Source organism: Sparus aurata, chromosome 23, assembly GCF_900880675.1.
Source record: "Sparus aurata chromosome 23, fSpaAur1.1, whole genome shotgun sequence".
In the NCBI taxonomy this organism is placed as follows: Eukaryota; Metazoa; Chordata; class Actinopteri; order Spariformes; family Sparidae; genus Sparus; species Sparus aurata.
The window spans coordinates 7,873,671-7,901,648 of NC_044209.1; the positions used below are offsets into that span (position 1 = coordinate 7,873,671).

Here is a 27,978-nt window from a genome sequence, read left to right on the forward strand (position 1 = left end):
TAACCCAATCTGTCCTACTCAGGCTTCTGGTATCAATGCTATGTGTCTCTCATGACAACACCAACCAAGAACGAGGGGAATACATGACAGAAGCTTTAAATCATCCTATCTCAGTTCTATGAATGTCTCTGACAGTCACACAGACCACTGTGGGTCAGGACCTGGCTTTACGGCAGTGAAGAGTGTTGACTATTCACTACCCGTGTAAACACACGCAAAGTCAACAAGACTGGCTTATATACAGGTGGACTGTGGCTTATCCTACCTACATACCAAGAATACCTGTCTAATTTTTTTAGACTTAGAAAATGACCTAAAATTCCTGTTTTACCTTTATGCCCTGAAATTAATACAATCCTTAAATCATTATTGTAATAGCTTTGGGTGGAATAGATATGGTCTTCTTAACATTCATACTTATTCTGTGATTTCTGCCACGTCTCTGCAATCGATCAACATGTAATGTAAATTAAAAATGTGCCAACTGAGAATTAAAGATTCAGGCTCCTTTCCATTTAACAGTAAATGCTGTACATATACATGACAGCTGACACAAAACAGCCCTCCCAGTCATCGCCCTATCCAGGCTAGATAGAAGAAGTGTCAGGAGGGAAAATTTAATCAGAAAAGATCTATGATCCCCAACAGAAATATGATTTTATCCTGTATGAACTCCACAGCTGTCTGTCCTTTAAGATTCATCAGCCTGTATGTATTTGGATGTAGTATGTGTGTGTGTGCTTGTGTGTGTGTGTGTGTATGTGTGTGTGTGTGTGTGTGTGTGTGTTTGTGTGTGTGTAAGACAGAGAATGTTTGCAGTACACTCATGCAAACATACTGTTTAAACAGGCTTCCCCATTTGTCTGAAAGTCATCCCTTGAACATGTAGTGAGTACAGACAGTCTTTTTGAAAACCGGGAAAAAGTCCCCCCACACACACAGATACACATGCACACAGACACATACACACACAGACAGACACACACACACACACACACACACACACACACACACACACACACACCTGTCTTGTCACTCAGGACCTGGGTGTGCCCTTCACCCGGCCTCCTCTCCAGTCCTCACTGCCCCAACAAGAGGCCTCATTTCTTAGGGAAGAGCTCTGTGGCTCCAGGCCTCCCTATCTGGACCCTCACACTCTCTCTCTCTCTCTCTCACACACACACACACACTGCACCCTGGTCCCAGCCCCCTTCAGACTGCACAAAGACCCCATTGTGAGGCACAATGCTGGCCGCCCCCTCTGCCTTTCCCCTGTACCCTCTGCTCTGTTTCCCCCATAACTCTGTCCCCTCTGCCCCCTCTTGCTTTTGCCTGACTCCCTCGTTCTCTGCTTTTTTTTTTACCTTCTTTCCTCCTCTACTCTCTCTCCTCTTCATGCTTAAATCTCCACTACCAATCCTGCGTCGTGTCTGTAGGGGTCTGCCCTCTTTTATCCTCACTCAGCCCTTTCCCCCACTATCCCCCTTCAATATCAAGGCCTTCAATGAACCCTCGTCTCTCCCCCTGTCTCTCTCCCAGCGTGGCCCTCCCTCTCGCCTCTGAGTTCCAAGACATTTTCCACTTCTCTGTTCTTCTCTGACTGTTGTTTCACCTCCTATATCCCCCTCTGTGCTGCTGGATATGAGACAAGTCATGTCTAGAGGATCTGTAGTTCATGTGGGGCAGAATGATTGAATGATTGTCTACAATGTCACTCTCTCTGCTGTGGCATTTATACTATTTGAGGACATATGTGGTGGAGTGTAGAGGATGAGTTTAGTTTTAGCTTTTGCCAAAGAGCAGCCGATGTGCAGACAGCGGCTCTAGGTATCACTCATACTTGGTAGTTAGGAACCAATGTAGTTTCTGGGTAGTTCAACCCACTTTTTCGCTTGTGTGAGTGTACCGTTTTCCAGCCTTTTTCCATTTTTTTTTGCAACTTCCATAAGTTCTCTAAGACCTCATTTTCACCTGGTATCATCTGTGTGACAGGTGTGTGAGCTGTGCGAGATGTGGACCTACCATGTAGAAAACTTGCCATTCATCTTTCTCACGCTTCTAACAAACACCTGCATGAAGCTTAGAGCGCGTAAGCAGCAATGTCGGAAGATTCTCCTATTCACAGCCTCCTGTGAGAAATGAAATCACCTGAAGGGGTTTGTTCCGCCATTTCTGAACATGTTTTACCATTCAGTGCCATCTGTGTGGTTGACATTTTTGGAGTTGCACAACTTTTGCATCTAAGTGAAAGAAGCAGCCATAACTTTGACCATGGGGTGGAGTTGCAAGACAGGCAGTAATCAAAAGAAATTCCACTGTGATATTTAATTTTCCAATATCTCTTTGCCAAAATCCAAAACCATAGTCTGTCAATTTAATGTTGACTTACACACATGCATATATGCATAGTGTTTTGAATGTTTTGTTGAAGAGAAGTCTGCTACAGCGTATGTGTACAGAGGAGCCATCTGTGGCATTCACCTCAGATAATAAGGACCTGCCCGGTGAGTCCCTGTGGTTTCTTGAGTAAGCTGAGCTGCAGCAACCCTACTGTATAATGCAGTTGCCACCTAGGTGCAAGTCTGCTTTATCTGTCTTCATAAGAAACAGCAGCATTAGCCAGACGAGTGGCAAAAAAATGAAAGAAAACACAAATGCATACACACAGTCTCTAGGAATCTGAATATGTGGCATAAACTTTGTGGTCTGACTGTTTGAGGGGTGAAATAAGAGAAGATGGGGACACAGCGTTGTTAGTTAAACAGAGGCCTAACCATGGCAACCCTGGCTACACCCTGACGTGGAGGAGCGATGAGAAGGTGGACATTCCACACACTTGTCCTCCTGTGTTTCCTGATCAAAGCAGGAGAGGGAAGGAACAAAGCAAACTGAGCCACCACAAAGCTTCCAGCAGAGCTGCGGTTTGTATTTTTCATGTTAAGTGAAAGGCGACCAAAATGCCTTCAAGGATGTGGGGAATTTTCCTCTTCAGCGTCTTCCAAGCCAGAACATTCTGGTTGAAATAAAGGGAAAAAAAGAAAGAAAGAAGAAGTCTGAACAAACTAGTGAGTAAAGCAAAGAAAGGGGTAGTCATTGAGAGAAGAAAGAAAGCAATTATAAACCAGTAGGAGATTCTAAATAGCTTTGGAGCGTTAAAAGACACAGCTTTTCTCCTCCTGAACAGGAAATAGAAACAGACTGAAGGAGATTCAGTGAATTGCATTTAAAAAAAGCCCCTCAGTGCTGCCAGTTTAAATACTGTCACTCTCACCAAGTGACACCTCTATCAGACATCCCAGGAGAAGGTTATTCTGGTCGCACACACAGATACACACAGGTATCCATGGTGACGCACCCCTGCTCACCCAGCAGAGGGTAGTGGGATGCTCGGACGATTGTGACAAATTGACGATGACTCAGCTTGTAGAATTTAGCACAGCATGGTATGGAGAGCTGGGACAGCGATGACCTCATTCCAAGGGCTGCTTTGCCCCCCGCCCCTCCCCTCGCTTGTGAGGGACAGCAGTCCGAAAAGAATGAACGCCGCCGACAGGGAAAAGGGGGTAAGAGTAGAGAATGGTGGCACAGCGGAGGTGTCCCATATCCAGACAAACATCTTGCATAGTGATAATAGTATGGGTGGAGTGCGTGGTACTGAATAAAGCTATATTTAGAGTGTGGAACATATGGTTAGTGCAACAAAAGGGATGCCAACAGGAATGGAGTGACTTAAGAAGGTTTGGGAAAAATTAGCCCTATATTTTTCTCTACAAATACAGTTCTCCAAGACTTTGGAGCTCTAATCTTCACATAATACACACTTTAAGGTCCAGAACCGAACATTAAAAATCAATGGTCCGCATTCTGGCTCTGCTCAGCCCATGGCTCCAGTTAAAGTCTCAGCTGTGTGGAGATCCAGAGCCCAGAACACAGCCTGAGGGTGTGTAATGACAGGGAGCCTCCAGCACATCAGTCAGACGCACAAACCCTGGAGCTTTACAGCTGCAGAGGTCAACCAGAACATCAACGACAATGTCCCATCAAGGCTAATGTATGTTGGGACAAATATTATAATAACAGGCATGGAGAACCTTGGCAAACATGCTATTTATAGAATCAATTCCTGTGAATATAAAACCGAAAGGGAGAAAGTAATGCCATTGTTTCACGGTTTGACACTGATAGCACACAGCGGAGAGGCTGAGGCTGTCTAAACACTGATAGACTGTGATAAAGGTTCTGCTTATCACAGCGGTTCTTCTACATCAGAGATTCAAAAACAATTAGTCAGATCCAAAGTGGGTCACAGTCCCTGTTTCTTGTGGCTCTTTTACTTTTTCAACTTGCTCAGATGTTCAGATCTTGATAATGCACACACAGCGAGGTGCAGACAACTCGGAGGTTGTTGCACAACCATTCTCCTAAGACTTCATTCATTCAAACAATCTGGACTATCTTTGACATGTACCTAAAATATAAACTGTAAACAAGTTAACAAATTGAGCATGCAACAGCTGCAGCTCACAGCATGAAGCAGCTTTGCAGGATGAAAACGCCTCTACAGGATCTGTTAATGACAACCTGAAGACTGACGCTGGCTGAACCTGCTCTCTCTCTCTCTCTTTCTCTACATATCTCTTTGTCACAGGGCATCAGTTCTAGCAGGCAAGCCTCTCAACACCAACGCTATTAGGAGCTCAGAATTGTCTGCCCCTCGCTACTTGCTTCCTCTAAACAGAGAGAGAGAGAGTGCTGATACACTGTAGAAACCGAATAGACAGCGACACAATAAATCATTAAGAAATCCACGAAGAAGAATGTACTTTTTAGTTGAGCTGTTGAGTAATTCAGAAACACTCAAACACAGATTTTCAAAATAAAAACAAAACTTTTTAAGAGTGTCTCTGCATTATATTTTTTCTTTAGAATTTTGGGAAGCAAACAAATAGTTTGGATGTTTGGCAGCACAAATTCATCCCAAAATAATATCATTACTATGAACTGAAATTGTGTCTGAATTTGAACTTGCAATTCCTTCTGACCTTATGGCCTTTCACACACTTCACACACTTTCTTCACACACTAATCTCCTGGGCTATGCAGCCAAACCCCAGGCTGCCTCCAAGTGAGCTAAACTCCCTGCCAAATGTGCACACACTTGCATAAAAAAACAACAGTTTCCGGCGTTACTGTATCGGATGCTGCCAGAATCCACAATTTTTCCAACAGAAACAAAAAATGTATTTGTATCTCCCTGGAGATGACAGAAAAATACAATACACAATACATACAACTCAAGTAAATGCCATCTTGAAAAATGAAAAATCACACAATGGACGATCATCACAATACACTGTCAATAAGAGCTTAATAAAAAGAAAATTAAAAGATTGATTCGAGGAAAACAAGTGCCTGACATACCTTGAAGCATGCAGCGGTATGCTGACTCAGAGATGGCATAGATGTGCGGAGGCATCTCGTGCCTCTTCTTCCCTCTGTACATCTCAATGATGTTCTCTGAATAGATGGGCAGGTTCTTGTAGGGGTTGATTACCACACAGAAAAGGCCAGAGTATGTCTGTAAAGATACAAAACAGATGAACACGGGAAATGATTACACAGCAAGGAACAAAGAGAAGCTTCGGCTCAACATCTGAATCACTTTATTTTCAAGAAATGATAAAACATATTAACAAAGCCATGGCTGTTTTTCAAATCCTGCTGGAAACAGGCAGGATAAACTCTCACTAGCCAGAATTGCAAGAGAGAAAATTTGAAACATCAGTGTCCTTTCACATTAAAATGGAACAGTCAAGTACTAGTGTTTTAAATCATCAGGTCTGCATTCTGTCAGTGTAGCAGGAGCTGTCATTACCCACTTTTTAGGAGCTTACATCATTGTAGCTGGCAGGCAACATAGCGATGGACACAGGGTGGACTGAGTAAATGAAACACTTAACAGTCTGTTGTCTTTTCTGAAGCATCAAATTGCACTGAGTCTTTAAATCAAACACAGCGCTACACAAAAGAGGGTATGAACATTATAAAGACTCATGTTGCAGCAAGGAGCTTGTGCTGCAAACGTTTAGCCTACTTTCTGAGTTATGGTGTTGCATTCGGCTGTGTAATTAGCCCGAAGATTTCTCCCCAAGGAGTGTGTGTGGTATGAACACTTCTCAGCTATGCTGCAGGCTGAAACGACCAGGCAGCGAGGCAGCCAGGAGTGAGTGAGAGGCCCTGGTGGGGCAATGGTTGTCTCTCATTCTGCAGATGTTGCTGTAGACTACACAGAGACAAAACAGCTAACCAGTAGTGTGACTTCACTGGCATGGTAATGCCCAATTCTACTTACCTCACTATCTACCCACACACAGTACATACTTGTTACAACATGAACATAACTACTAAACAGTTACATGCAAATGTATACATATTTATCTGGACCTTAATTCAGTAAGAGTGGAAGAGACTCATAACAATATGAAGGAACATAGAGCTAAAACTGGACATCAGTTAGATAGTTAAAAATAAAATAGTAGTTAGAGGTTGAGGAAAAAAACAGTTTCTTAAGCATTGTGATTCTCTCCTGAAACACTGATTTAGAAAAGTCAATAATCAAAAGATTTTAACCCGATACTTGACATTCTGATCTGCACAAACAATTCTGTAAAAGCCGACTGTTCGTTCATTCGGGCTGAACCCACTGGATTGTGAAACGTAATGGACTAGTTTTGTTAGTGATTAATTGATTAATCAAAGTTAAGATTGTAACTGATGAAGAAAGTATCAATGGACAATCAGAGATGGGCACAAGTACACCAAAATGTATCTGATTTAAAAATACATTCTTTACAAAATGTTTACATTACATTTTAGCCATTTAGCAGCATCACTATAGGATTTTGTTGCGTCAGCTATTGAATTTATGAATTGAATTTATTTGTTCTTTGAACTTCTAATGACGCTTACTGATTTTATATTGAGCATATATCATTTCAGTGGTCAAAAGATTTTTTCTAATGGAAAAAGTCCAACATATTTCATATATTGTTAACGATTAGATGATGATCTATTGTTGGGTCATCCGTCTATCCTTTATAGAAAGTGCTTAAAATTGGCATCCCTGTAATGGACGTAAACATGTGCATTGCATTTTGGTTTCAGTTAGGCTACTTATGAGTTTTGGTGAGGATAGAAAAGCATGAGCGAGGATAATGGAAATCAATTAATCTGTTTATTCTAATTATGGATCATTACAAATATAACATGTTTTAAAAGTTGTATTTAAAAAAATCATTTTATAGACATCAAAAGTTTTAATGCATCGAGATGCACTGCTAATTATCTATAATCTGATCGTAGCCCTCTAGTTTGGAATCCAATTGAATCGTGAGGTTCTTACAGAGTCACATGAGACACATGTTTAATGGATGCTACAAAGTACTCGAGCCTATCCGGTCAGAGGGAGGCCCTGGGGATCAGAGGCAGCTGGCTCCCTGTTGACTTCAAGGTCAGTGTGGCAGTACTTGCATTACAAAACTAAAAAAATATAGGATATAGGAGAGAAAAAATTTGCTTAACTTAATGTTTTAAGATGAAGTTCAGGAGCTGGAGATCATTAAAAAGCCTGAGTTCTCTACGGAGGCTGTAAGAAATGACTGCGCCTCTGTTTTAAAGAGTTGTAATTGTTTCAAGAACTGTTCATTCTGCTCTTCTCCTCTGTTAACTCCTTCTGTCAATAAATAGCATCTATGGTGTGTATTGTCATAAAAAGGTCTTTTTATATCAAGGTATCAATCATTGTGACATCACTTAATTAAAACTACAACAAGGCCGAATGAGGGACCGTGCTGCGAGTGACTCAGCAGCCATAGGTTCACAAAGCAGGTCCCAGACAGAAGACTGCTGCTGTTATGTAACTGTTCAGTTTGGACCCACAGTCAGCAGCATTGAGCAACTGATGCTCTGTATTGCTGATATAAAATAAATAAGCAGGAAGGGGTTGGAAAGAGCAGGGAGGCTGACAGAAATGAAGAGTGGTGCACTGATACAGCTGACGGGGCTCCCTTAGGTCCAATCCAGCTGAGAGGCTGAGGTGTAACAAACAGCGAAACGTGTTCTCAGCCTTGCAGTAAATTGGTCCCAACCTGAGCGGAGGAGAGCGCTCGGAGACGGAGAGAGACAGCGGGCCTGCTGAAATTCGAACTCTCCACTCTCCATTTTCGAGGCTAATGCAAAATTAATTCACCCGTATCTCAAAACTGGAGCTGCTATAAATAGGGTGTCTGTTCTGTTCGCTTCACTTCTGCGACAGGGTTCTGCACTGAGGCAGCTGGGGAGGCTGCACAGAGATGCCCGGACTGTAGGTGGAAGCACCCGGGGAGCTGAAGGGTTAAAGTGGGCATTGGAATTTGCTGCGCCATGTCTTCATATGCATATTTTATTTGGTTAAAACTGGACAGTGTCTTCTTTTGAACAGAGCTGAAACTGTGCGTCAGTCAGTCTGATCTCTAAAAATAAATCCAGTCGTTGAATTTGAGTCTGGCATTTATCCGCAGTTAAAGTCAGAGGTCCTTTTCTTTATCCACCCATATCTGTGGTCAATTAAACAAAAAAAAAAATCAAAAAGCAAGTCATACTTTTTGCATGCTTGCTGTTGCACTCACAGTAAAAAAATCCTGCAGGATCATCGCGGAATATAGAACATTTACTACTGCTGTTGCCAGCTCCCAGAACATACGGCTAACTCAACACCGCCTGCCAAACCGACATGTCTGGCCCCGTCCAGGAAAGAGAAGGTGATATTTCCACTGTGTAATCAGATCCAGGGGAGGGGATGCCGTGGCCTAGTAACAGCTGAGCAACACACAGCCAACAGCAGACACAACAGCCGACCCCATCTGCCATCTCTGATCAGTGAGGCAGCGTGCCTACAGTACGTTGATAGGCCCCTTCTCCACTGTAGAGGCTGGAGTGCAGAGGCAGCCTTGGTGCCACTGATCTGTGTGGAGTACAGGAGACCTTGACCATTCCCTTGACACTGCTTCACTCTAGTGATTTCATAACAAAGCTGGTGAATACTTCCGACGGGGCTTTTGAAATATGATCAATACACTGACATGCCTGGTATCCAATAACGTCGACGGCACACCTGCTTTTCTGCAGCTTTAATAAGTTGGAAATTCTTGCTTGCTGAATTCTAGAGCAGGGTGGCCATTATACCGCAGTATGTTAACAATGCAGCATGAATCAGTGGGAGTTTATTTTTAACTCATACTCACAAATTCATGGTTATGTTTTCCAAAATCATGGGGACATGAGAAAAGCGAACAGATATCGAAGGTTGCAAGTGACTTTAAGCCACAGGGATATGAGAAGGAGCATGACTGTGCACTTTTATTTGCATTTGTGCTGCTTTACCTGTTGCCCTGCAGCAGACCCAGCATTAAAAAATAGAACTACATTTGAGTAGGAAAATGGGGCAAGTTCGGCTTTGCACACAAATAGCACTCATAACAGAAATAATCGAGATGTCATAAAGTGAATTAGGTGAGATCGAGATGAATGACAGACAGAGTCCATGTCACTGTTGTCCAGGGGCAGCGAGGCACAGAGAGAGAGAGTGTGGGAACGAGTTGGTGAAGACAGGACGGACACTGAGCGGCAGCAGCAGAGCTGAAGTGGGCGGCGGGAGACAGACAGACGGACGATCTTTTTGCCATGGAAGAATGCTGAGGCTTTCTGACAGCTGAGGCTTATCTAACGACACAAAGGCCTGCTTGTAGCCCCGCTAGTGTGGTGTAGCCTTGTGTGTAGTGCTGCGGCTAGCCTCTGACTCACCGCCTCACAGATAGCAAGCTGCTACAATAAATGAGTTGGCTAAACACGCCGACTGACTTCGCACGGATGGAGCCGTCAGATGGGCAGAGGGCCACAGAAGGAGCCGGCATGGGAGAGAGGAATCAATCATAGCTACCGCACAAAGGCCCTAAACTGCAGAGTTAGCTTCAAAAGGTGTGCGATCGCAATTCACAGAAAAAAAAAAAACAGGCAAAGAGAGAGAACATGATCACAATTTTGCCAATATTACTAAGATGTGGACAGATGTTTAAGTGGCAAAATAAGGATTTCTGTTGGTAATGAATGTATTGTATGTTTGTGGTATGTGGTTGATGAAGTAATTAATCAGTGTTAGCCAGGGATGAGGAACCTTTGAAGGAACTTTGTGCTTTTCCACCGCAGGGACCAGGATCTAAATTAAAGTTCATTATACGATACCTCAAAAAGTCCCCGCTCCGATGCTTGACTTTCCATAAACACAAGAACTTTGGGGGTTTGGCTTGCAGCGCTAAACATTTCTGATAGTTCAAGCCCTCGCAGCATTTACTTTCAGCTACCGACAGAAGACAGAAGCAAAAGTCCAGTTTGTAGTCACTGTTTTATAGCTGAGTGCAAAAATGGTGTGTCTAATTTCCCTAATCTTTGTGGGTGTTTGGACCTCAGTGGAGAATCAGAAAACAACAACTTGCATTATTACAGTATTGGGAATTGTGGTATATCTTTTTGTTATAATTTTTTTGTTGGATTTTGATTCAAAATAACCAGTTTACTTATATCTATTTTAAAAATGTGCCTAATTGCAAAGTAACTGAGGGCAGAGGAGCCACTTGAATATCTGAAAGTGAAGTAAACTACAGACTGCAGTATGCATACCCAGTAAAACCATACCGGTTAAAAGGGCAGCAGAGCAGCAGACTTTAGCAGATCTATGATTCAGATAGGGAAGTCCTTCCTTCCATCCACCCCAACTAAGGACACAGCCTGGGGGAGCATTATATTATGTCTGCAGTGGATGTAGCTGAACTTTGGGGGGTAAGTCAAACACACTGGAAAAAGTTGGGGGTTTCTTCTTCTAAGAGCGAACTGAACGGGAAAATTCTCTTCCTGATAGAAAACCAAAACAGCCAGACACATGTTTTCAATTTCTCTTGGCCATGGGGCAAATTAACAAGCTCCAAAGCCAAATCTGAACCACAAAGACGTGGAAACCATGACACCATGGTATGAGAGAGAGAAAAAAAAGAGAGAACTGGCCGACTTGTCAATTCAAAGCATATATGGGAAATCGACAATAACACCTTCGCTGAAGCATCAAGAGCCAGTGATGGTGTTCTATCATGATGTGTGATGGGGAGATATATTGTCAGTGCAACAACTGCCCCTGCAGTCTCTGAACCAGAGTCTCTCAGGTGATAGCCAACCCACATTCTATTCCTGGAAAACATGTCACTAAATGGGTCAAGATCACAACTAGAACATCACAGAGCAGCTCCATCTGTAGTCAAACTGGATTATGGGGACAGTGGCTATGCAACAATTGCTGTTTTCAGGGAGTTTTTCCAAAGAACTCTAATAAATCAAATGCATTATTACATTTAAATATGTTGGTCTTATGGATCTGAGTGAACCTTAGGTCACTGAATCCTTCTTTGCACCCTATACGTTGGGCCACATTTGTTTATTTTTGCACAGTAGGTCTGCCGCAAAAGATAGAGCGAGGTCAAGCCATCTCTGTGATCAAAAAGGGCCTGCCAGTAGGAGCACGGGGCAGGACAAACAAACTGAAACCAGTCGTGTTTATGGAGGAGGCTTGCCTTTGAGCTGAGGTGAGAGGGAAACCATGATGGGAGGTAACAATCTATAACCTAGAGGCTCTAAGGAGAGATGATTCAGCGGCGGTTAAAGTCTGGCAATGTTTAAAGACCAGCGAGGCCTGTCACTCATACTGTGTGCAAATATTTGTGTGTCTGTGTGGTCAGGATTCACTCAGAGCAGCAAAAAGCTCAGTGCCCTCTCTGTTCCCAAACAAACACTGACACATCAGATCCTACTGCAACATAAGAATGCAAAAGACAGCTCAAAGTAAAGACTGGTGTGCATCAAGCAACAACACTGCAGATCATTTCAAAATGATAAAAGCTTCGGGTGAAATTCAATCCACAGCTGTGAGACACAGGGGGTCTTTGAGATTTAAAGTTAATCATTCCCCACTGTGGAAAGTATACACAGTAAGAAAAACAGACAATCTTCGTAGGGTCTTGGTTGAAGTCACTCACGTATATGAGACCCGAGTAGTAGCGGTCCTTCAGGTTGTGCAGCACAGACGCCTCGTTCAGGCAGGTGAGCTCAGCCATGTCTTCCACCTTGCTGAACTTGGGCGGGTTCATCTTCTGGATGTCGTCCTTGTTGATCACAACCTTCTTGCCGTTCTCAGCCAGCTCCACCTGCACCTCCTCGCCGCGCTCCTCCCGGATGCTGGCCGCCTCAAAGCCATGGCGCTCTGAGGGTACCCACACCAGCTTCTTGGCCGTCCAGTCGGCCTGCGTGGCTGGGTTGTAAACCACAGCCCGGTCCACGAACAGGTACCGCTCTGGGTCCTCTTGCCCACTCCGATGAGACATCTTAGCTGCGGGTTTACCAGAGCAACGTGGCCACCTAGAACAGACAGGGAGTGGTACTTTAGACATTTTATATGGGATACAAAATATCAGACACCACATACACGTGTCATGCGTCTTCTAAAACTCTTTAACAGCCCACCACACCGTCTGTGATCAGTACAGACTCAACAAAGGGATAGTGGACTTTCACTTTATGATTATTTGTAATTTTGTTAAGTATAATAAAAAGACATGATGTAATATCTTCATAATAATAGGCCAACAGCAAAGTATTGCTTGGTAGCAAGGGCAACGTAAAATATTATGTTATAAGCCAGTTGTACAAAAGTATAAAGCTGCCACACCACGAGACTACAGAGCAGCTGTAAATGTTTCTGCTCACTTGCCAACTAGCTTCCCATCACTCTCAAACATAACACGTGTTATTCACGTGTTATATCTGTCAATTTGTCCTTTCAGTCGATTTCTAACAATGACATTAACTGTAAATATGCAATACATATATGACAAATCGTAATATAAACACTCAGATCATTCTGTATGATAGGGGACTGTGACAAAATAAATCTCCTGCAGTCTTATGTGGTAGGGGTCCACTGATATGACTTTTTTAGGGCCGATGCCGATGATTAGAAATCAAGGACACTGAAAACCGATATTTGGGACCGATACTCATTAAGTGATGGAAAAAAACTACAAAAAAAGTAGAATTTACTCAAGTATAGTTCTTGAGCACAATTTTCAGGTACTTCTTTATACTTTATATCTCCTCTCCACAACATTTACTTGATACAGCTTGCCACTCGTTGCTTTGCTGATTCCGATTATTCAGTGTTTATTACTGTGACAGATGTTACACATCAGATACTGTCCTCGGTGTGACATTTTGTGAGATGGTGCTGCATGGGAGCCAAAGTAGTACATTTTTATCAGCAATCTGATGGAAAAAATCACCAATAATTGGAAAAAATCGGCCTGGGCTGACAATCGGTCTACCCCTGATATATGGAATGACAGAGTGATACGCAGGGCACACCGTATGACACCAGCTCAGAGCATGACACACGAATTAAAAGTCGGCCACATTTTAAAGCCAGGTTTTAGTGCGGGTCTGGTGGTGTGCGCTTCTTCCTCTCGCTGAACGGAGCCGCACGACACTGATGCGCATACTGCGTAGGCTGCTCCGCGCTCACGACGGATCGAACTGGACGTCGCGAATGGCCCGTTACTGGCTTGTCAGCCCCGCAGCAGGGAATACCCCGCTGTTAACACAGCACCGTATCGCCCCGATAATATCTACAACCCGCACTCGTCTGTACAGATGGCGCTTATACAACAGATACGGTGACTGTGCATTGGCAAGTCCCCAGAAAGCAGAGTCAACAAACAGTCCGGGAGGAGGGGTCCTGTTTACTTACATTAGGCTAATATCTGCGCTAACTCACCTGCGCAACTAACCAATTAAGCTCATTTTGATACGAGGATATGATAAATAAGGTCGCTAATGTCAGCTAAAAGTATGTATATTACCAGAAGAATAAGCCAAAAAACAAACAAACACCTATCTTCAGGGAAGGTGTCAAGTTTAGTTTAGCTCGAATTAAATAGTTCTCGTGAGGCTAGCTTTAGCACTTTGTTTCACCGACACCTCCATAACACGTATGGGGTGACGAACAGGTCAGCAAGTCAGGCTAACGTTGACCTACCTGAGAATTACAAACGGTGGGCTCTGAACTCACTAACCAAACAGCCGAACTAAGTTTCCAGGGCACCGTCCATCCTCCATCCTCAACACCGGTGGTCCAACTCCCCCCCTCCCCGCCATGCTCTCTCTCCTCCGTGTCCTCGTTGTGAATGAGAATAATAACAACAACAGTGATAATAACTCACCTGGTGTCAGTAAGCGAAGCAGCGGTCAGATCCTGTTCACCGAGCGCTCCGATATCCCCCTGTTGCGACCCTGTGTGCGACTAGCTACCACACACAATTGATATGCAGGCATGTATTTGGGCTTTGGTATGCAGCACAGGCACAGTGAGCGCTGCCTCTACACTGGAGCCCCTCCTAAACCCGAGCACACTTGACCGCTGCTGCTGCTGCTGCGGCTCCCCGCCTACGATGGACTGTGCGCTCACATAGAGAGTGACCATGCAGATCATCAATACACCCACTGTGACACCGCGTGGGAGGGTTCACCTGGGCGGTGATGTGGGCTGAGTGCGCTCAGGCCAGTCATGGTACGCTTTACCTCATGAACAAACACATTAATCATCACTTTTCCCAGGATATTATGGTGTGATTATCCACGTTTAAAATCTATCCCCCAAATATCTATGCATTGCTCACACCCACTGGATGCAGCCCACAGACAATTGGGCTCTCACTTTGCGGTCCCCTTCTTTCCCTCGCCGTGATTGGCTGGAATGAACCAACCCCCCCAATTAGCTGCCAATCAATAACATGCATGAAAAATAACAAATATATTGCAACTGTTGCTTGCCTACATGACTTCTAAAATAACTCGCATTATCACTGCTGAACATTCATTTGGTATCTCGCATTCTTTTTCAAATATAATTGCATAAATATAAAAAACAATAAAACAAAATTATGTCGATGTGTGGCTTTTCTCCTTTTAAAACGCTGTAGACGGGAAACACCGCCCCCTTGTGTCTGAAAGCAGCAACAGCACCGTTTCACCCTCAACACGCAAACAGTCTTTGGGTTTTACTGAGGCATTTTTTTTTATTACAAATGGAAAACTCTCATACAGGGGCAGCAAAAAGTATGTTTTCTATAATTAATTAGTTTTCTTCCATACTGAATACAGGAAAACATGCTCAAGTTGGACACTGAATAAACAAGAGAGGCATCATATGTTGTGGGTATGTACAGTCTGTTCGTGTCAGAGGCTTCAGCGTCTTCCCCTCCACGCTGCTCCACCTCGCTTCTTCATCCCTCCTCGTCCTCCACCACCTCCACCTCCACCTCCTCTTCCTCCTCCTCCTGGTCCACCCTTCACTTTCTTCCTCACTCCGCTTGCTTGTTCTGTGTCATCCTCGTCTCCGTCTCCTCCTCTGGGCCGTTTCCTTTTCTCACCCTGCTCCTTCATTTCCTGAGGAAGACGAGATTTTGTTTGAACAATTTAATGTTAATTTTTTAATTTTACATTTAAAAAAATAAAATAATAATCAGTAAACAATACAGATATGACATCCGTTCTTTCTCCCAAATCTGGAAAGCAGCTACAAGGAACTTACAGGAAGGACACAAGAAAAACCCCTTCGATAACAGTAATTTTGTTAAGTATAATAAAAAGACATGATGTAATATCTTCATAATAATAGGCACAGCAAAGTATTGCTTGGTAGCAAGGGCAACGTAAAATATTATGTTACAAGCCAGTTGTACAAAAGTATAAAGCTGCCACACCACTAGACAACAGAGCAGCTGTAAATGTTTCTGCTCACTTGCCAACTAGCTTTCCATCACTCTCAATCGTAACATGTGTTATTCACGTGTTTTATCTGTCAATATGTCCTTTCAGTCTATTTCTAACAATGAAGAATATTTGATTTGTCTGTCTGACAGGATGTTCCAGTTATTTGGACGGAAAAGATGACTTACCAGCCGGGCATATCTCTGGGCCTCGCTCACCCTCTCCACCAACATCATCACTTCCTCTTCCTGGGTCGGGAAGGCGGGAAGTTTCTTTCCAATCAGAGTTTCGATTCGCTGGAAAAGCTCCACGTCATATCTGAGATAACAGAATGTGTCAGTTTACTGAAGTCAACTCATTCTCACTTATTTACTTGGCACATAAACAGAAACCTATCATAAAAAGGTGGCAAACAAGCTCAATAAGTTTAACAGTAACAATAAAGTCAGAATAATTCAAAAAATGTGGATCTAATCAATTCTCAAGACATCAGAGAGGACGGGCTTACTGAGTGACAAAAGTGATGGATTTCCCCGACCGTCCTGCTCTGGCTGTTCGTCCGACTCTGTGGATGTAGTCCTATGAGGGCAGACAGATCCAAAGATACATTAAAGTCAAATCAATCAATCATCAAATAACCAGGAATGTGAACGTCAGCACTGACGTACCTTGGAGTGCGTGGGGATGTCGTAGTTGATGACGCAGTCGACATGAGGAATGTCAAGTCCTCTGGAGGCCACGTCGGTTGCCAGCAGCACCGATCGAGACTTGGACTTGAATTTGTTCAGCGCTCCAAGACGTTTGTTCTGCCCGACGCAGGGAGGAGAAGCCAGAGTGAATAACAAGACAGCAAAACAGACACTGCAGAGAAGTTTTGCACGAATGGGAACTCTTCCTAAAAAGCTTCATTCAGTATGTGAGTGTATGTATTCAAAGTACATAATAACATCACATGAATTACTAATGATAATAACAGTAAATTAAGAAGAACTATGCAGAGTAGTTTGGCTGCACTAGTGTGTCCACAGCACTTTATTTATCATCTTATATTTACTATAAAAGGGAGGAATAAAAGACTGATGGATATGCTCATCAGTAAAGACATGAAAGCAGTGAAAACTGAAGATGGAAAAGATCTTGTCACTATTTCCTGAAGTGCACAGTAAAATCTTAAAATATCCTAAAAGGTGTGATCAACAATCCAAGAATGATATTCTGTTTACGAGACAATAAGTAGAACTTAGAAACCAGCACACTGTCATTTTTGCTTTTAAAAAAAAAAGAAAAAAAAAAAGAAAATTATCTAAAACTTTCTGTCGTTTCATTGGTCTATTCATCAGTACAACTCTGGAACATTTGATTTTTAATGTAAGCTGCAGAAAATGCAGAGGACAGCTCTGCACAATTATTGACAGGCTTTATAAATGATGGTGTGGTTCAGCAGAGAAGACCAGAATCTGTTTTTGGAAAATGTGTAAACAGAGAAAAACAAAGCAGAGCTAAGAGGACAAATGTTTGCAATTCCTGGAGCCAAGTGATTCCAGGGAGTGTGTGTATGTGTGTATGTGTGTTCCTCAGAGGCTGTCTACCTGAGTCATCTGGCCATGAAGAGGGATAGCAGTGATGCCAAGGTTCCTCAACAACAGCGCCACCCGCTGGGCATTGTTACACGTGCTGCAGAAAATTATAAACGAGTTGCCTGCCAGCTCGTTCAGGATGGAGACCAGGTAACAGTCCTGTCGGAAACAGGCACAAGGCAACAACCTTAAATATGCTTTTCAGAAATATCAGCATTATTTATTTACAGGATTTGTTTCCAGACATTAACACATGATAAGAGAATGTGCATTTCAGTGTGATCTACCTTGTACTTTGATGGTATAAAGACGTAATATTGCTGCAGTTTGTCTACTGTAGAGTATTTGGTGGATACCGCACACTTCACAGGATCTTTCAGAGCTGCCCTCTGGAGTTTCTGGACCTGTAGAATAAATCAGAGACTGTCAGTACTCTTCTGCCACCTGGTGTACTTGCAGCACCAGCAGCCAGTGACACAGAACAAAGCAGGACTAATGTCTACCTTTTTGGTCATGGTGGCAGAGAACAAGAAGGTGCGCCTATCTCTGGGAATCACCTTCAAGATTTTATCCACCTGGAAGGAAAAGTTTCATATTTTTTTTTATTGAAATGTAAAAAATAAGGAACGTTTCCACTTCAGTGACTGTGTTTCCTCCTATTTTAATACAGAGAATTGAAGGAAATTAAGCTAAATATAGTGGGAACATATTGCCCTGAATGAAAACAATGAAAGTTTCTAACTACCTACCTCAGTCTCAAAGTCCATGTTGAGGATTCTGTCTGCTTCATCCATGACCAGGTACTTCAGAGCTCGGAGGGAGAAGCCCTTTGTGTTCTCCATGTGGTCTATCAACCGACCAGGTGTGGCTGTAAACACATTACATTCACTTAAATGAGATTTCCATGTCTAACGCAGGTGTAGGTGCCACATAAATACTACGTAAGTATTAAAAAGCCCGATCCACTGAGAGATAAACAGCCTGTTTACAGAAACCGAGCCTTCAAACAAGTCGTCAGTGTGGGCTCAGGCCTGTGGGAGCTGACCAATGGGAGCAGACTAGGATTTTTTTGGAGGGGGGCCTTAAAGAGACATGCACTATAAGGGAGCGATCAGACAGAGGGAGAACAGAGGTGCTGCTGAAATAGCTACCATTATAAAAGTAATGTTGTTTTTTTTTTAACTTTAAAGAATATATAAACACTTCCTAGTAGACACCCAATATAAAAATATAAACCTGATAATTAAAATAATATCAGACCTTTAATGTTTCCTATAACAAAGTGAAGGGAGGTATTACAGCTCTAGTTTCAGGCATCACTACACAATTTATGATCTGGCAGAAAGTTCATTAACTTCTGTGGGTTAGGCTTAGGGAAAGGGAAATGCAGGTCTTTCTTCTCCCAAACATAATCCAATACTGTTTATTTATATGTAAAATGAATACTTTTGCTTGCTTTGGGTGCTGGTAAGATTAAATAGGGATTTTCAATTTTAGCATGAATAACTTGAATATTGGTCATTATTTGAAACACATCAGTTCCGCGCAGGTAAATACACACACATGCAGAAGACCATGAATTCAGTGTTGATGTAAATTAAATGAAATACTCATTACAGTTTCAATCATTGCCATACCAATAACAATGTGTGGTTTTTTAGCCAACACCAAAGACTGGGACATCATATCGATTCCTCCGACAATGACAGCTGCAACACAAATGAGACAAGTTTCAGGCACAGAGCTGAAGAATACCATCTGGATCTAAGTAAACCATTTGATTGGACACGTACCGCACTTAACACCAATGCTGGAGCCCAGGGCCTCAAACTGCTCAGAGATCTGAAATGCCAACTCCCTGGTGGGGGTGAGGACGAGGGTGTGAAGCCTCTGGGGTGAGGACAGCAGTGACTGGAGGATAGGCAGAGCAAAGGCACCCGTCTTTCCTGAACCAGTCTCTGCCAGGCCGATAACATCCTTGCCTGTAGTTCAAGAAGAAGGCACAAAAAGACTTTAGTGAAGTTCGTTTTCTCGTTTCTTTACCTCTTTACTGACCAACTTTTTTTTTTTTTTTTGTCTTTTCTGACATTTTACAGACCAAAAAGCTAATCAAATAATCACAAAAGTACCCGATACAGCGTACTTTTTATTCACCCATTTATTCAGCAGATATTGCAAAGGGTTTGCTTGCTGATTGAGAATTTAAAAACAATGTTAGAAGGCCTTGAACAACACACGGAACAAAAACACAGACTGGGAAAAACACAAAAACATCCTGCACACGGTCGATCACTAAAGATGTAGACTTAGAGGGCCGGTTCCAAAAAATGATGCATTGTCACGCAGTTCATTAAACTATAATAGGTAGAACTATGTCCACTGCAACCAACAGCTACAACATTGCAATGCAGCTTAAATGTTTAATGTATCGGTGATAACAATATAATAATGTAATGTACTGATGTAGTGCTGACAAGGCTAACACTTCTGCATAATCAGGCACATGTAGTTGATAGTTATGTGTTGTCATGTGAGTGTGTTTACTCCTGTAACGTTGTGCACGCAGGACTAACGGAGTACTGGTACACTGTGGTACAGGTACCCTGACACAGAAACAACACAGTGACATCAGCAGCAGCATTCCTTCTCTGGTAGACTCAGTTGCCAGAAACATGCCACTCACCTTGCAGGGCTACAGGTATAGCTTCCACCTGAATTTTTGTTGGAGTCTTCCATCCCAGCTGGTCACAAGCCTCACAGAGAACCTCAGTGACACCCTGTGAACGACAAAGACACCGGGTAAAGACCTTTGTCAGCTGCTGATAATGTTTTAAAACCAAATTACAACAGTTATTTCACCACAGCCAGACTGGAGGTATATTTCATATGATAAACACACGGGCTTAACTAGCTTAGTTCAGCTAGCTCAAACTGCTATGCTGCTGCTTGTTGACGTTGCTAAAATGGCGTCTCCTCTTCACTGTGAGATGAACCTACCAGGTCCTTGAAGCTCTTCACCGTCTCATCGACTTCACCGCCATCAGACTGACTGTTATCATCATCACTACCCGAACCGCCGAGTGTTTCATCTGTGTTTGGCTTCACGTTTTCCTCAACGTCCGCCATGCTTTTCGCCCCAACGTGTCGTCAGGTCCTCAATGCGCAAATGCGGAAACAGCTTCGCGCCGCAATGGATGGCGGGAATTGTTGTTTTAAGCGTGTCCTTGTTTGCCAGCACGCACACACTTTTTGTATATACACTACCAGTCAAAAGTTTGGACACACCTTCTCATTTAATGTTTTTTCTTTATTTTCATGACTATTTACATTGTAGATTCTCACCGAAGGCATCAAAACTATGAATGAACACATAAGGAATTATGTAGTAAACAAAAAAAGTGTTAAATAACTCTAAATATGTTTCCTATTTGAGATTCCTCAAAGTCAGTTTCTTAATATATTTTGAAATCTGATTTCTAATTAAATCTAATTTAATAAGCTACATTAAATTAGATATGTTAGCTCTGATGCAGCCTGAAAATCTGCAAAGTAACTAATAGCTAAAGTTTTCAAATAAATGTAATGTATTAAAAGTAAAAAAGAAATTCTCCAAAATGAAGTGAAAGGGACTACCTGAAAAATACAGTACTTGACTTAATGTACTTGGTTACATTTCATAACTGAATAAATCAAATACATAACTTATTTAACATTTCTAACTTTTAATTTACTTGTCTTTGGTTGTTTTTACCATCTTTAAAAGGCAATTTTAATGTCTTTCTCTGTAACAGAACTTTGAACAGCCTTGTGACTGAATGGTTCATTAATTACCCCGCCTATATTATCTCCTTAATCACATCACAATGAAACATGAGGTGAAAACAGTTTATGACGCGTTTATTATGCTGCAGAAAACACTTTCAGACATGTATTTTGTCAGTGGTTAACAAACATTCTCCACCTCAAATTTGTATGTCGTACAGGTTTAGCAGATCATCGATAAAATAGTCAGTCATAAAATAATACAAAAAAAGGAAATTCACAAATAGCTGGCCGGAGGAAAAAAAAACAAACAGAATGGAGACAAAGAGCACATGTTTTTTTTTTTTCCAGTGCAGAGAATAGTGTTCTTTAGCAACCTAACATTTTTTTTCCAATTATATAGAATCTGATTTCTCACGTACATCAAATTCACATTCTCTTTGATATGACAAATAAAAGTCCAGATCAAATGAAGACGAGTTTGATGAGAGTGTAGCAGTTTTTCCTTTGTTACTGAAGACAAACTGATCTTGCTGACAGCCTTGAAGAAAGCTACCTCTATAACTCTGCACAAAAAAAACACAAAAACAAATACACTCCTTTCGTTCAGAGCGCCCCAGCTCCCTCTTGAGTCTCAGAGGAGTCCCTCCATCTCCCTCATAAAGGCTTCATAAACCTGGTCCTTAGTCTTCATGTTGGACTGAGACACAGCACCCATCTGGACTGGGTTGACCAATCCCATCTGAGCAGCTGCGGCCTGCTGTTTCTGCCCCTGTCCACCTCCCATACCATCATCACCCCTCCTTCCTCCAACTCCCCCCACTGACTTCTCCAGAGGCCCAGGTGCTGCCCCGGGCATTGCTCCACTCTTGTCTCTGCGCACCCTCAGTGCTGTGGGCACGAAGCGGGTGACCTCCGCCTTTGGATTGATAATCTGAGGTTTGGCAGAGATGGTGGCACCACCAGAGCCGGCACCTGCTGCCAGGCTGCCTCCAGCTGCTGCAACGGAGGTGATGTTTGCTCGCTTTTCGATGGTGGCTGTGTGGTGGTGGCCTGGTGGGTTGTTGCCAGCATTTGGGCCTGTGGCGGCGGCAGCTGTCCCTGGTGGAGGAGGCATCTGCATGACACCAGGTCGCATGGGCATAGGCATGGCTGGAGGAGGCATGTTGCTCTGTGGACCATCCTGGTTGGATCCTGCGCCTTTTTGTCGCTGGACAATGTTGGGAGGAGCACTGAGCACATTGGAGTTGAGAGGTGGAGGAAAGAGGGACAGTGGTGGGGCGAGTGGACGCGGGGGCCCTCCGGCTCTTGGGGGAGGAGGTGGTATACCTGAGAAAAGACACGAGAGATGCATTTTGATGAGCAATTTATGAGACATTCATCTTTGAGCTTGATAGATTTGAAATATAATGTAGGTTTATACAGACATGTATATGTAATGATGTGTACGGCCTTGTTAGCACATTTAAAAAACATAACTTTTTCTGTGCATACACATCTGGATGGTGGAAAACACTTTTGAAAATGATGACGCCTGCAGACTTCTTTTTCCTATCATTTTATGTAGCATCACTGGTATATGTGAAAGTGTATTGGTCTTTATTTGAGTTTGTACATTGATGGAATGGATGTTATATTGTCTTAATCTAGGAAGACTAATGGATATTGAAAACACAATGATGGATAAGAAAAAAACAGACAAGGGACAATGATTTGCTTAAAACAGCATTATCAAGGAGGATTCTGTGAAGGGCAGTCATGTTTCCCCACCTCAACATTTTTGTCCTGTTTTGAGGAAAGATTACCTGTTGCCTTGGTACCAGCCCTAGTACCATTAATATGTACTACTGGAAGTAGTGAAGAGTAAGTAAAAGTAAGTATTGTAGTATTTTATTTATTATTAAGCGATCACCCTCTGAGCCTACAATCTGCTGCTTCCTCCATGCAGGTGCATGCCCAGTCATTAGGGGTGGGTAAAAATATCGATTCATCAATGCATTGCAATATATTTTTTCCCAATTCAATATCGATTCATAAAATCCTCTGAATCGATTCGGACGAGCGACCACCTGCTGTCCCTCGCCGGACCTCTCGGTCCCTGCCTCAAGCAGCTGGAAGCGTCTCGCCCGTGACCTCGCTCGAGGGTCGGAGGGTGATGCGCCACGGAAACACTGTCGGAGCTGCGGAGGCGGGTAGCCGATGTCTGACGCACCGCTCTTTCGGAGACAGTAAACTCCCAGTGCAGCCAGTCTCACACTGGCCGCTGCACCATGCGCCCGCGAGTAGCACTCTCCTCCGGGGAGGGAGGGGGGGTCAGTGTCAACGTTTTACCCCCTCGTGTCTAGCCGGAGGGCGGAGGTCATGTCTATGTTTATGTCAGAAAAAAAAGTACCATGCAGTCCCAGAAAAAATGGCACTTTATCAGCTTAACTATGGTTGCACTATTTTATACCTAAACACATTGAGTACCTTTGTTTACATTTCAATTCGAACTAGAACTTCCTAGAGGAAAGATTTATAATTTAAGATGACTTTTTTTAATTAAAAAATTATTAACAGGTACTCTAATTAATTATTTGTTTATTACTACTTATTACTGAATCGATATCGAAGCATTTAAGTCAATATTGAATCGAAATTGAATCGAATTGTGACCTAAAGAATCGAAATCGTTCTGTTTGAACAAGAGGTAAAGTCGTGTTCGCTCGGCATGTGTTCAAGCATGGACAAGAATATAAGGAGTTTAAAACTCATACAGTTTATGTTCTGATTTTATGTGCTACGTACATGTGGTTGCACACATATGCCTACCTGGTGGTGCTGGGGGTGGTAGTCTGGGAGGGGGTCCTCGTGGTGGTGGGCCTGGTGGGAGGCCTGGAGGAGGGCCTGGTGGAGGACCTGGGGGTCTACCCGGTGGAGGTCCAGGAGGCAGAAGACGAGGCATTGGACCCCTCATGCCTCCAGGCATACCAGGAGGCCTCAAGAATGGAGGAGCACCTGAACATGAAATAATATAACATAGTGTCATATGGATGATGAACACATCTTTAAACAACACATCCAGGGATTTATTCTAGTATCAAGATTTGGAGCATACAATACATTCCATCATCTAACCTGGTGGTGGGCCAGGAGGTGGGCCTGAGGGTGGACCAGGAGGCCTCATTGGAGGAGCTGGGGGTGGACCCAGAGGTGGAGGCCCAGTCATCGGTGGGCCTTGCAAGTGTGGAGGTCCTTGCTGTCCCACTGGCCCGGCAGGTGGTGGCAGACGCTGATTAGGTATAAGGTGGGGCTGGTTTTCCCCTGGTGGGCCTCTGTCCTCGATGTCTGAGCCGTCTGAGTCATCTGTGTATTCCTCCTCTACTTCTTCTTCTTCCTCCTCTTCAGGAACAGACTGACCTGTAAATTAAAAAAACAAAAACACAACCCATGTCATCAGAAATAAAAATGAAGATGTACTAGCTTAGTAAGTATGTAGCAAAGACACTGGTGTGCTATAGTACCTGCCATCCTTAACATCATAGCCTGCAGAGGGGTAATGGCCTTGGTCCTCTTCACCAGCCTCTTTTTCTTGCGCTTTCCTTCACGCGGTGCCTCTGGAGTCATGTCAGCGAAACGTACACTGCGACCTAAAGACGTTACACATTATAAAACTGTCATCAGAAGAACATATATTCTTATGTGCATACATTTGCATTGTGCATCTAAGAATAGAATGCCTCCACATAAACCAGAAAATCTCAACTTTGCATGCATAAACCAACTTTGATGCTTTTTCCCAAAAAGCACAACTCTCTGTAATAATAAAAAAAACTTTTAATATACCTAACCATATAACATTTATGAAAACAAAATCAAGAAGATCAGAAACCAATAGTACATACATTTAAAAGAACATAATAAAAGATTGCTGAAGCACTTCTGAAACACTCACCTGCATGCCTGTCACTTCTGTCTCTATCCTCGTCTCTGTCCCTCTCGTCATCCTGCCTGTCAACACTCAATCTCTGATCACCATCCATGCCTTCATCTCTCTCTTCTTCACTGTCCTCTTCAGAGTCGCTTTCGTCGTCATCCACATCATCCCGATCTCTGTCACTGTCACTGCCGCTGTCTCGATCTCTTCCTAAGTCCATGATGGTGTCCTTTTCCAGACCAGGAATGGTAGGCTCTGATCAGGGAAGAACGAGTCAGGGCAACAAGCAGAAGGGTAAGCAGCAATGTAATCCTAAAATCAAGGTCCTACTATCATTATATGGAAAATCAGCATTCAGGGAACAGTCTGTGCAATACCTGTATCTGTGCCATAAGCTCGTCGAGAAGGAATGCCATATAGTGCCAGGACCTGTGGAGGTGGGGGTCCAGGTGGGGGCCCAGGAGGCTTCTTCCCTGGAGGTAAACGTGGCACACCTGGCACTGTTGCCAAAACCGGTCCAGAGGATGCTGACAGAGGTCCTTTACTGAGCAATAAATAAGAACAGAATTACTTCCAAGGCAAAGTGATTTTAAGCCGCATCTCTCATCGAGTTAACCTGCTGTAACATTTAACAAGATAACGCTTACCCAAATGCGGTGCTCTTCTTTAGTATGGAGGGAGGCTGAGCCCCTGGTAGTGGGATGTCCTGGATGTGGATGTTGGAGGGGGCATGAGGCATATCTGGTAAAGGGATACTGTCCACCTCCACTGACTCTGCATTCTGAAAAAGAAGACGTAACAGACAAGAAAGTAAATCAAGAGTTACCACACAGTAATAACGTCCTCTGACTAAAATACAACTATAACAATCTGGAGGAGAAATAGAAAAGACATACATATGCATCCGAATCAATATACACACAAACACACCTTGACTGAATCAAAATACAGAGCCAGCTGCCCCCGTTTGGTCTCATAGTCCAATTCCAGTTTACGTAGCTCCTTATAGGTGTCGGGGTTCTCTCTCTCGTACAGGCGGACAATGCGCTCGAACGTCTCGCGTAGCTTCTTCCTCTTGTCCCTCAACACTTTCTCATTGAGCAGGGGCTGCTGGACTGGGTTAAACTCTGTTGAAGGTGTTACAGAAAAGCTTTAATTTCTAGAAAAAGGTTAAGGTTAGAAAGTGATTTGAAAAAATTGCAAGTGATGATTAAAATAGCTTCAAATGCCTCAAATGTTGTGAAAATATTATAAGAACTTTACCTAATTTAGCAGTGGCATAAATAGAGAACAGTAAAGACATGGACAGCCACGGACACATTTGAACCTGCACCAAAGCCATTTCAACAGTTGTATAGACACTCAGCCCCCTCACCCATCTCATCCAGCTTCTCCATGTCTCTGATGATCTGTCTGGGGTCCTTCATCTTCAGCACCGCCGCCCTCACCATCATTCTCTGCTTCTTGTTCTAGCAGAAGTATTGACAAAGGAAAGTGTGATCAACAAAATAAAATTACTGTTGTACTGAAGAAGATGAAGCACTGTGTTATAAGACAATGAGTACCTTTTTTAACTCCCTCTTCCTGGCCTCCTTTCCTGCGGGGAAGGAAGAAAACAATAACACATAAGTTATCATTATGATAACAAAAGAATGCAACGACAAAGTGCTCTCCAGCAGGTGGTTGTGACAGGACCCAGAAGCTTAGTTGTGGTCTTTACTTACTGGCCTGGTCGGTGGGGTTCATGAACTTCCCACTCTTGGTGGAGGAGGTTGAACGTCGCCCCATTGTGCTGGTTCGTCTCCTTCACCCTAGAGATGATTAAAATCCCACAAATGATGACAAGTGAAATGAAACCATCCATGCACAGCTTCAGCATATATTTGCAAATCACAATCAATTCTACGGTGTCCCTGGTAGCTTGAAAGGACAGGCCGTTCAATTTAATCAAATACACTAGTGACAAAAACAGTCTTTTATGGTTGAAAGATATAAACTAACGATAGTTGATTTAGATGAACAAATGCTGCACGCCTCGTTGAGTATGACGGCTAGCGTACCGTTAGCTAACATGTTAGCATAAAGTTGACAGTAAACGCAAAACAAAATAACAATTTCTACCACGAAACGTCACTTTGTGTTAGATAAACCGTAACCCAAATCGAAAAATATTTGAGGTGGCCCGAAAAAAACAACAAAGACGGTCAAATTCCACGTCGTACATGTCTAAATCTCATGTAGTCATGCAGCATTTTACTTGAAAAATAGCTAGCAGGCTAGTTAGCTTTCACTTGTAGCTAGGGCCGCGTTAATAGCGCAGGAGGTAAAACTTGAATGTACCTTTTTATTCAAGAAAAACTTGCAGAGCGGAACGCCCTACAGTCGAACCTATGGGCACCAAAATGAAAGTAAAACGTGTAGTTTAAACTCTGAGAAAGAAATCAATCCAGTCTGAATGAACGTTTGCATTAGCCGGTCGCCATGTTTACTGCCGCGAGTGACCAAACCGGATGAGGCTCAGTTGACGTCATCAAAAGAAGTCAGGCCAGTAGCGAATAAATTTGAACTTTTTTATAAAGCACGAATAAAAACAATATTGGTATTTTAGATCTTCACCAATGATGTGTTTGCAACTGTTTACTGTGTAATATGTTATAATAATAATAATAATTATTATATAGCTACCTTGATACTCGCGAGGTGCTTCTGCCTCTAGGGGTCAAATTAGTTAACTACAATCGCACTTCGCGACCTCCAACACGGAAAAGTATCAACTGAAAAGTAATTATCAGTCCAAATCAGACCTGGACAGTGCTGAAATAT

At 43.0% G+C, this 27,978-nt stretch overlaps 3 protein-coding genes across 7 annotated transcripts in view; all 3 read right to left on the minus strand.

Moving 5' to 3' along the window:
• Positions 1 to 14,738, minus strand: part of LOC115575237 (myosin-10-like) — a 53,269-nt gene extending 38,531 nt beyond the window's left edge. For 2 of the 5 annotated variants that reach the window (XM_030407106.1, XM_030407104.1), the window contains exons 1-3: positions 14,352 to 14,738; positions 12,117 to 12,495; positions 5,422 to 5,578 (exon numbers count right to left, since the gene is read on the minus strand). In XM_030407106.1, coding sequence (XP_030262966.1) covers positions 5,422 to 5,578; positions 12,117 to 12,461 — 502 coding nt within the window. In that variant the 5' untranslated portion in view covers positions 12,462 to 12,495; positions 14,352 to 14,738. Of the gene's footprint in view, positions 1 to 5,421; positions 5,579 to 12,116; positions 12,496 to 14,167; positions 14,264 to 14,351 lie in introns of those variants that run through there. The other 3 variants (XM_030407107.1, XM_030407105.1, XM_030407108.1) reach the window with 3 other exon arrangements.
• A 442-nt stretch (positions 14,739 to 15,180) lies between these two features.
• On the minus strand, positions 15,181 to 20,657 carry ddx47 (DEAD (Asp-Glu-Ala-Asp) box polypeptide 47). The gene is made up of 12 exons (XM_030408122.1): positions 20,475 to 20,657; positions 20,161 to 20,254; positions 19,271 to 19,459; positions 19,115 to 19,186; positions 18,227 to 18,345; positions 17,981 to 18,052; positions 17,765 to 17,881; positions 17,490 to 17,636; positions 16,569 to 16,706; positions 16,409 to 16,479; positions 16,089 to 16,218; positions 15,181 to 15,576 (listed from the first exon to the last, which is right to left on the minus strand). Exons 1-12 carry the CDS (start codon positions 20,601 to 20,603, stop codon positions 15,376 to 15,378), a joined length of 1,479 nt encoding a protein of 492 aa, XP_030263982.1. The 5' UTR covers positions 20,604 to 20,657; the 3' UTR covers positions 15,181 to 15,375.
• A 700-nt stretch (positions 20,658 to 21,357) lies between these two features.
• On the minus strand, positions 21,358 to 27,676 carry wbp11 (WW domain binding protein 11). Its single transcript, XM_030408121.1, has 12 exons — positions 27,496 to 27,676; positions 26,880 to 26,966; positions 26,721 to 26,752; positions 26,531 to 26,624; positions 26,086 to 26,282; positions 25,803 to 25,936; positions 25,533 to 25,699; positions 25,174 to 25,410; positions 24,743 to 24,868; positions 24,357 to 24,638; positions 24,051 to 24,236; positions 21,358 to 22,568 (listed from the first exon to the last, which is right to left on the minus strand). Exons 2-12 carry the CDS (start codon positions 26,941 to 26,943, stop codon positions 21,874 to 21,876), a joined length of 2,214 nt encoding a protein of 737 aa, XP_030263981.1. The 5' UTR covers positions 26,944 to 26,966; positions 27,496 to 27,676; the 3' UTR covers positions 21,358 to 21,873.
• Positions 27,677 to 27,978: the final 302 nt, after the last annotated feature.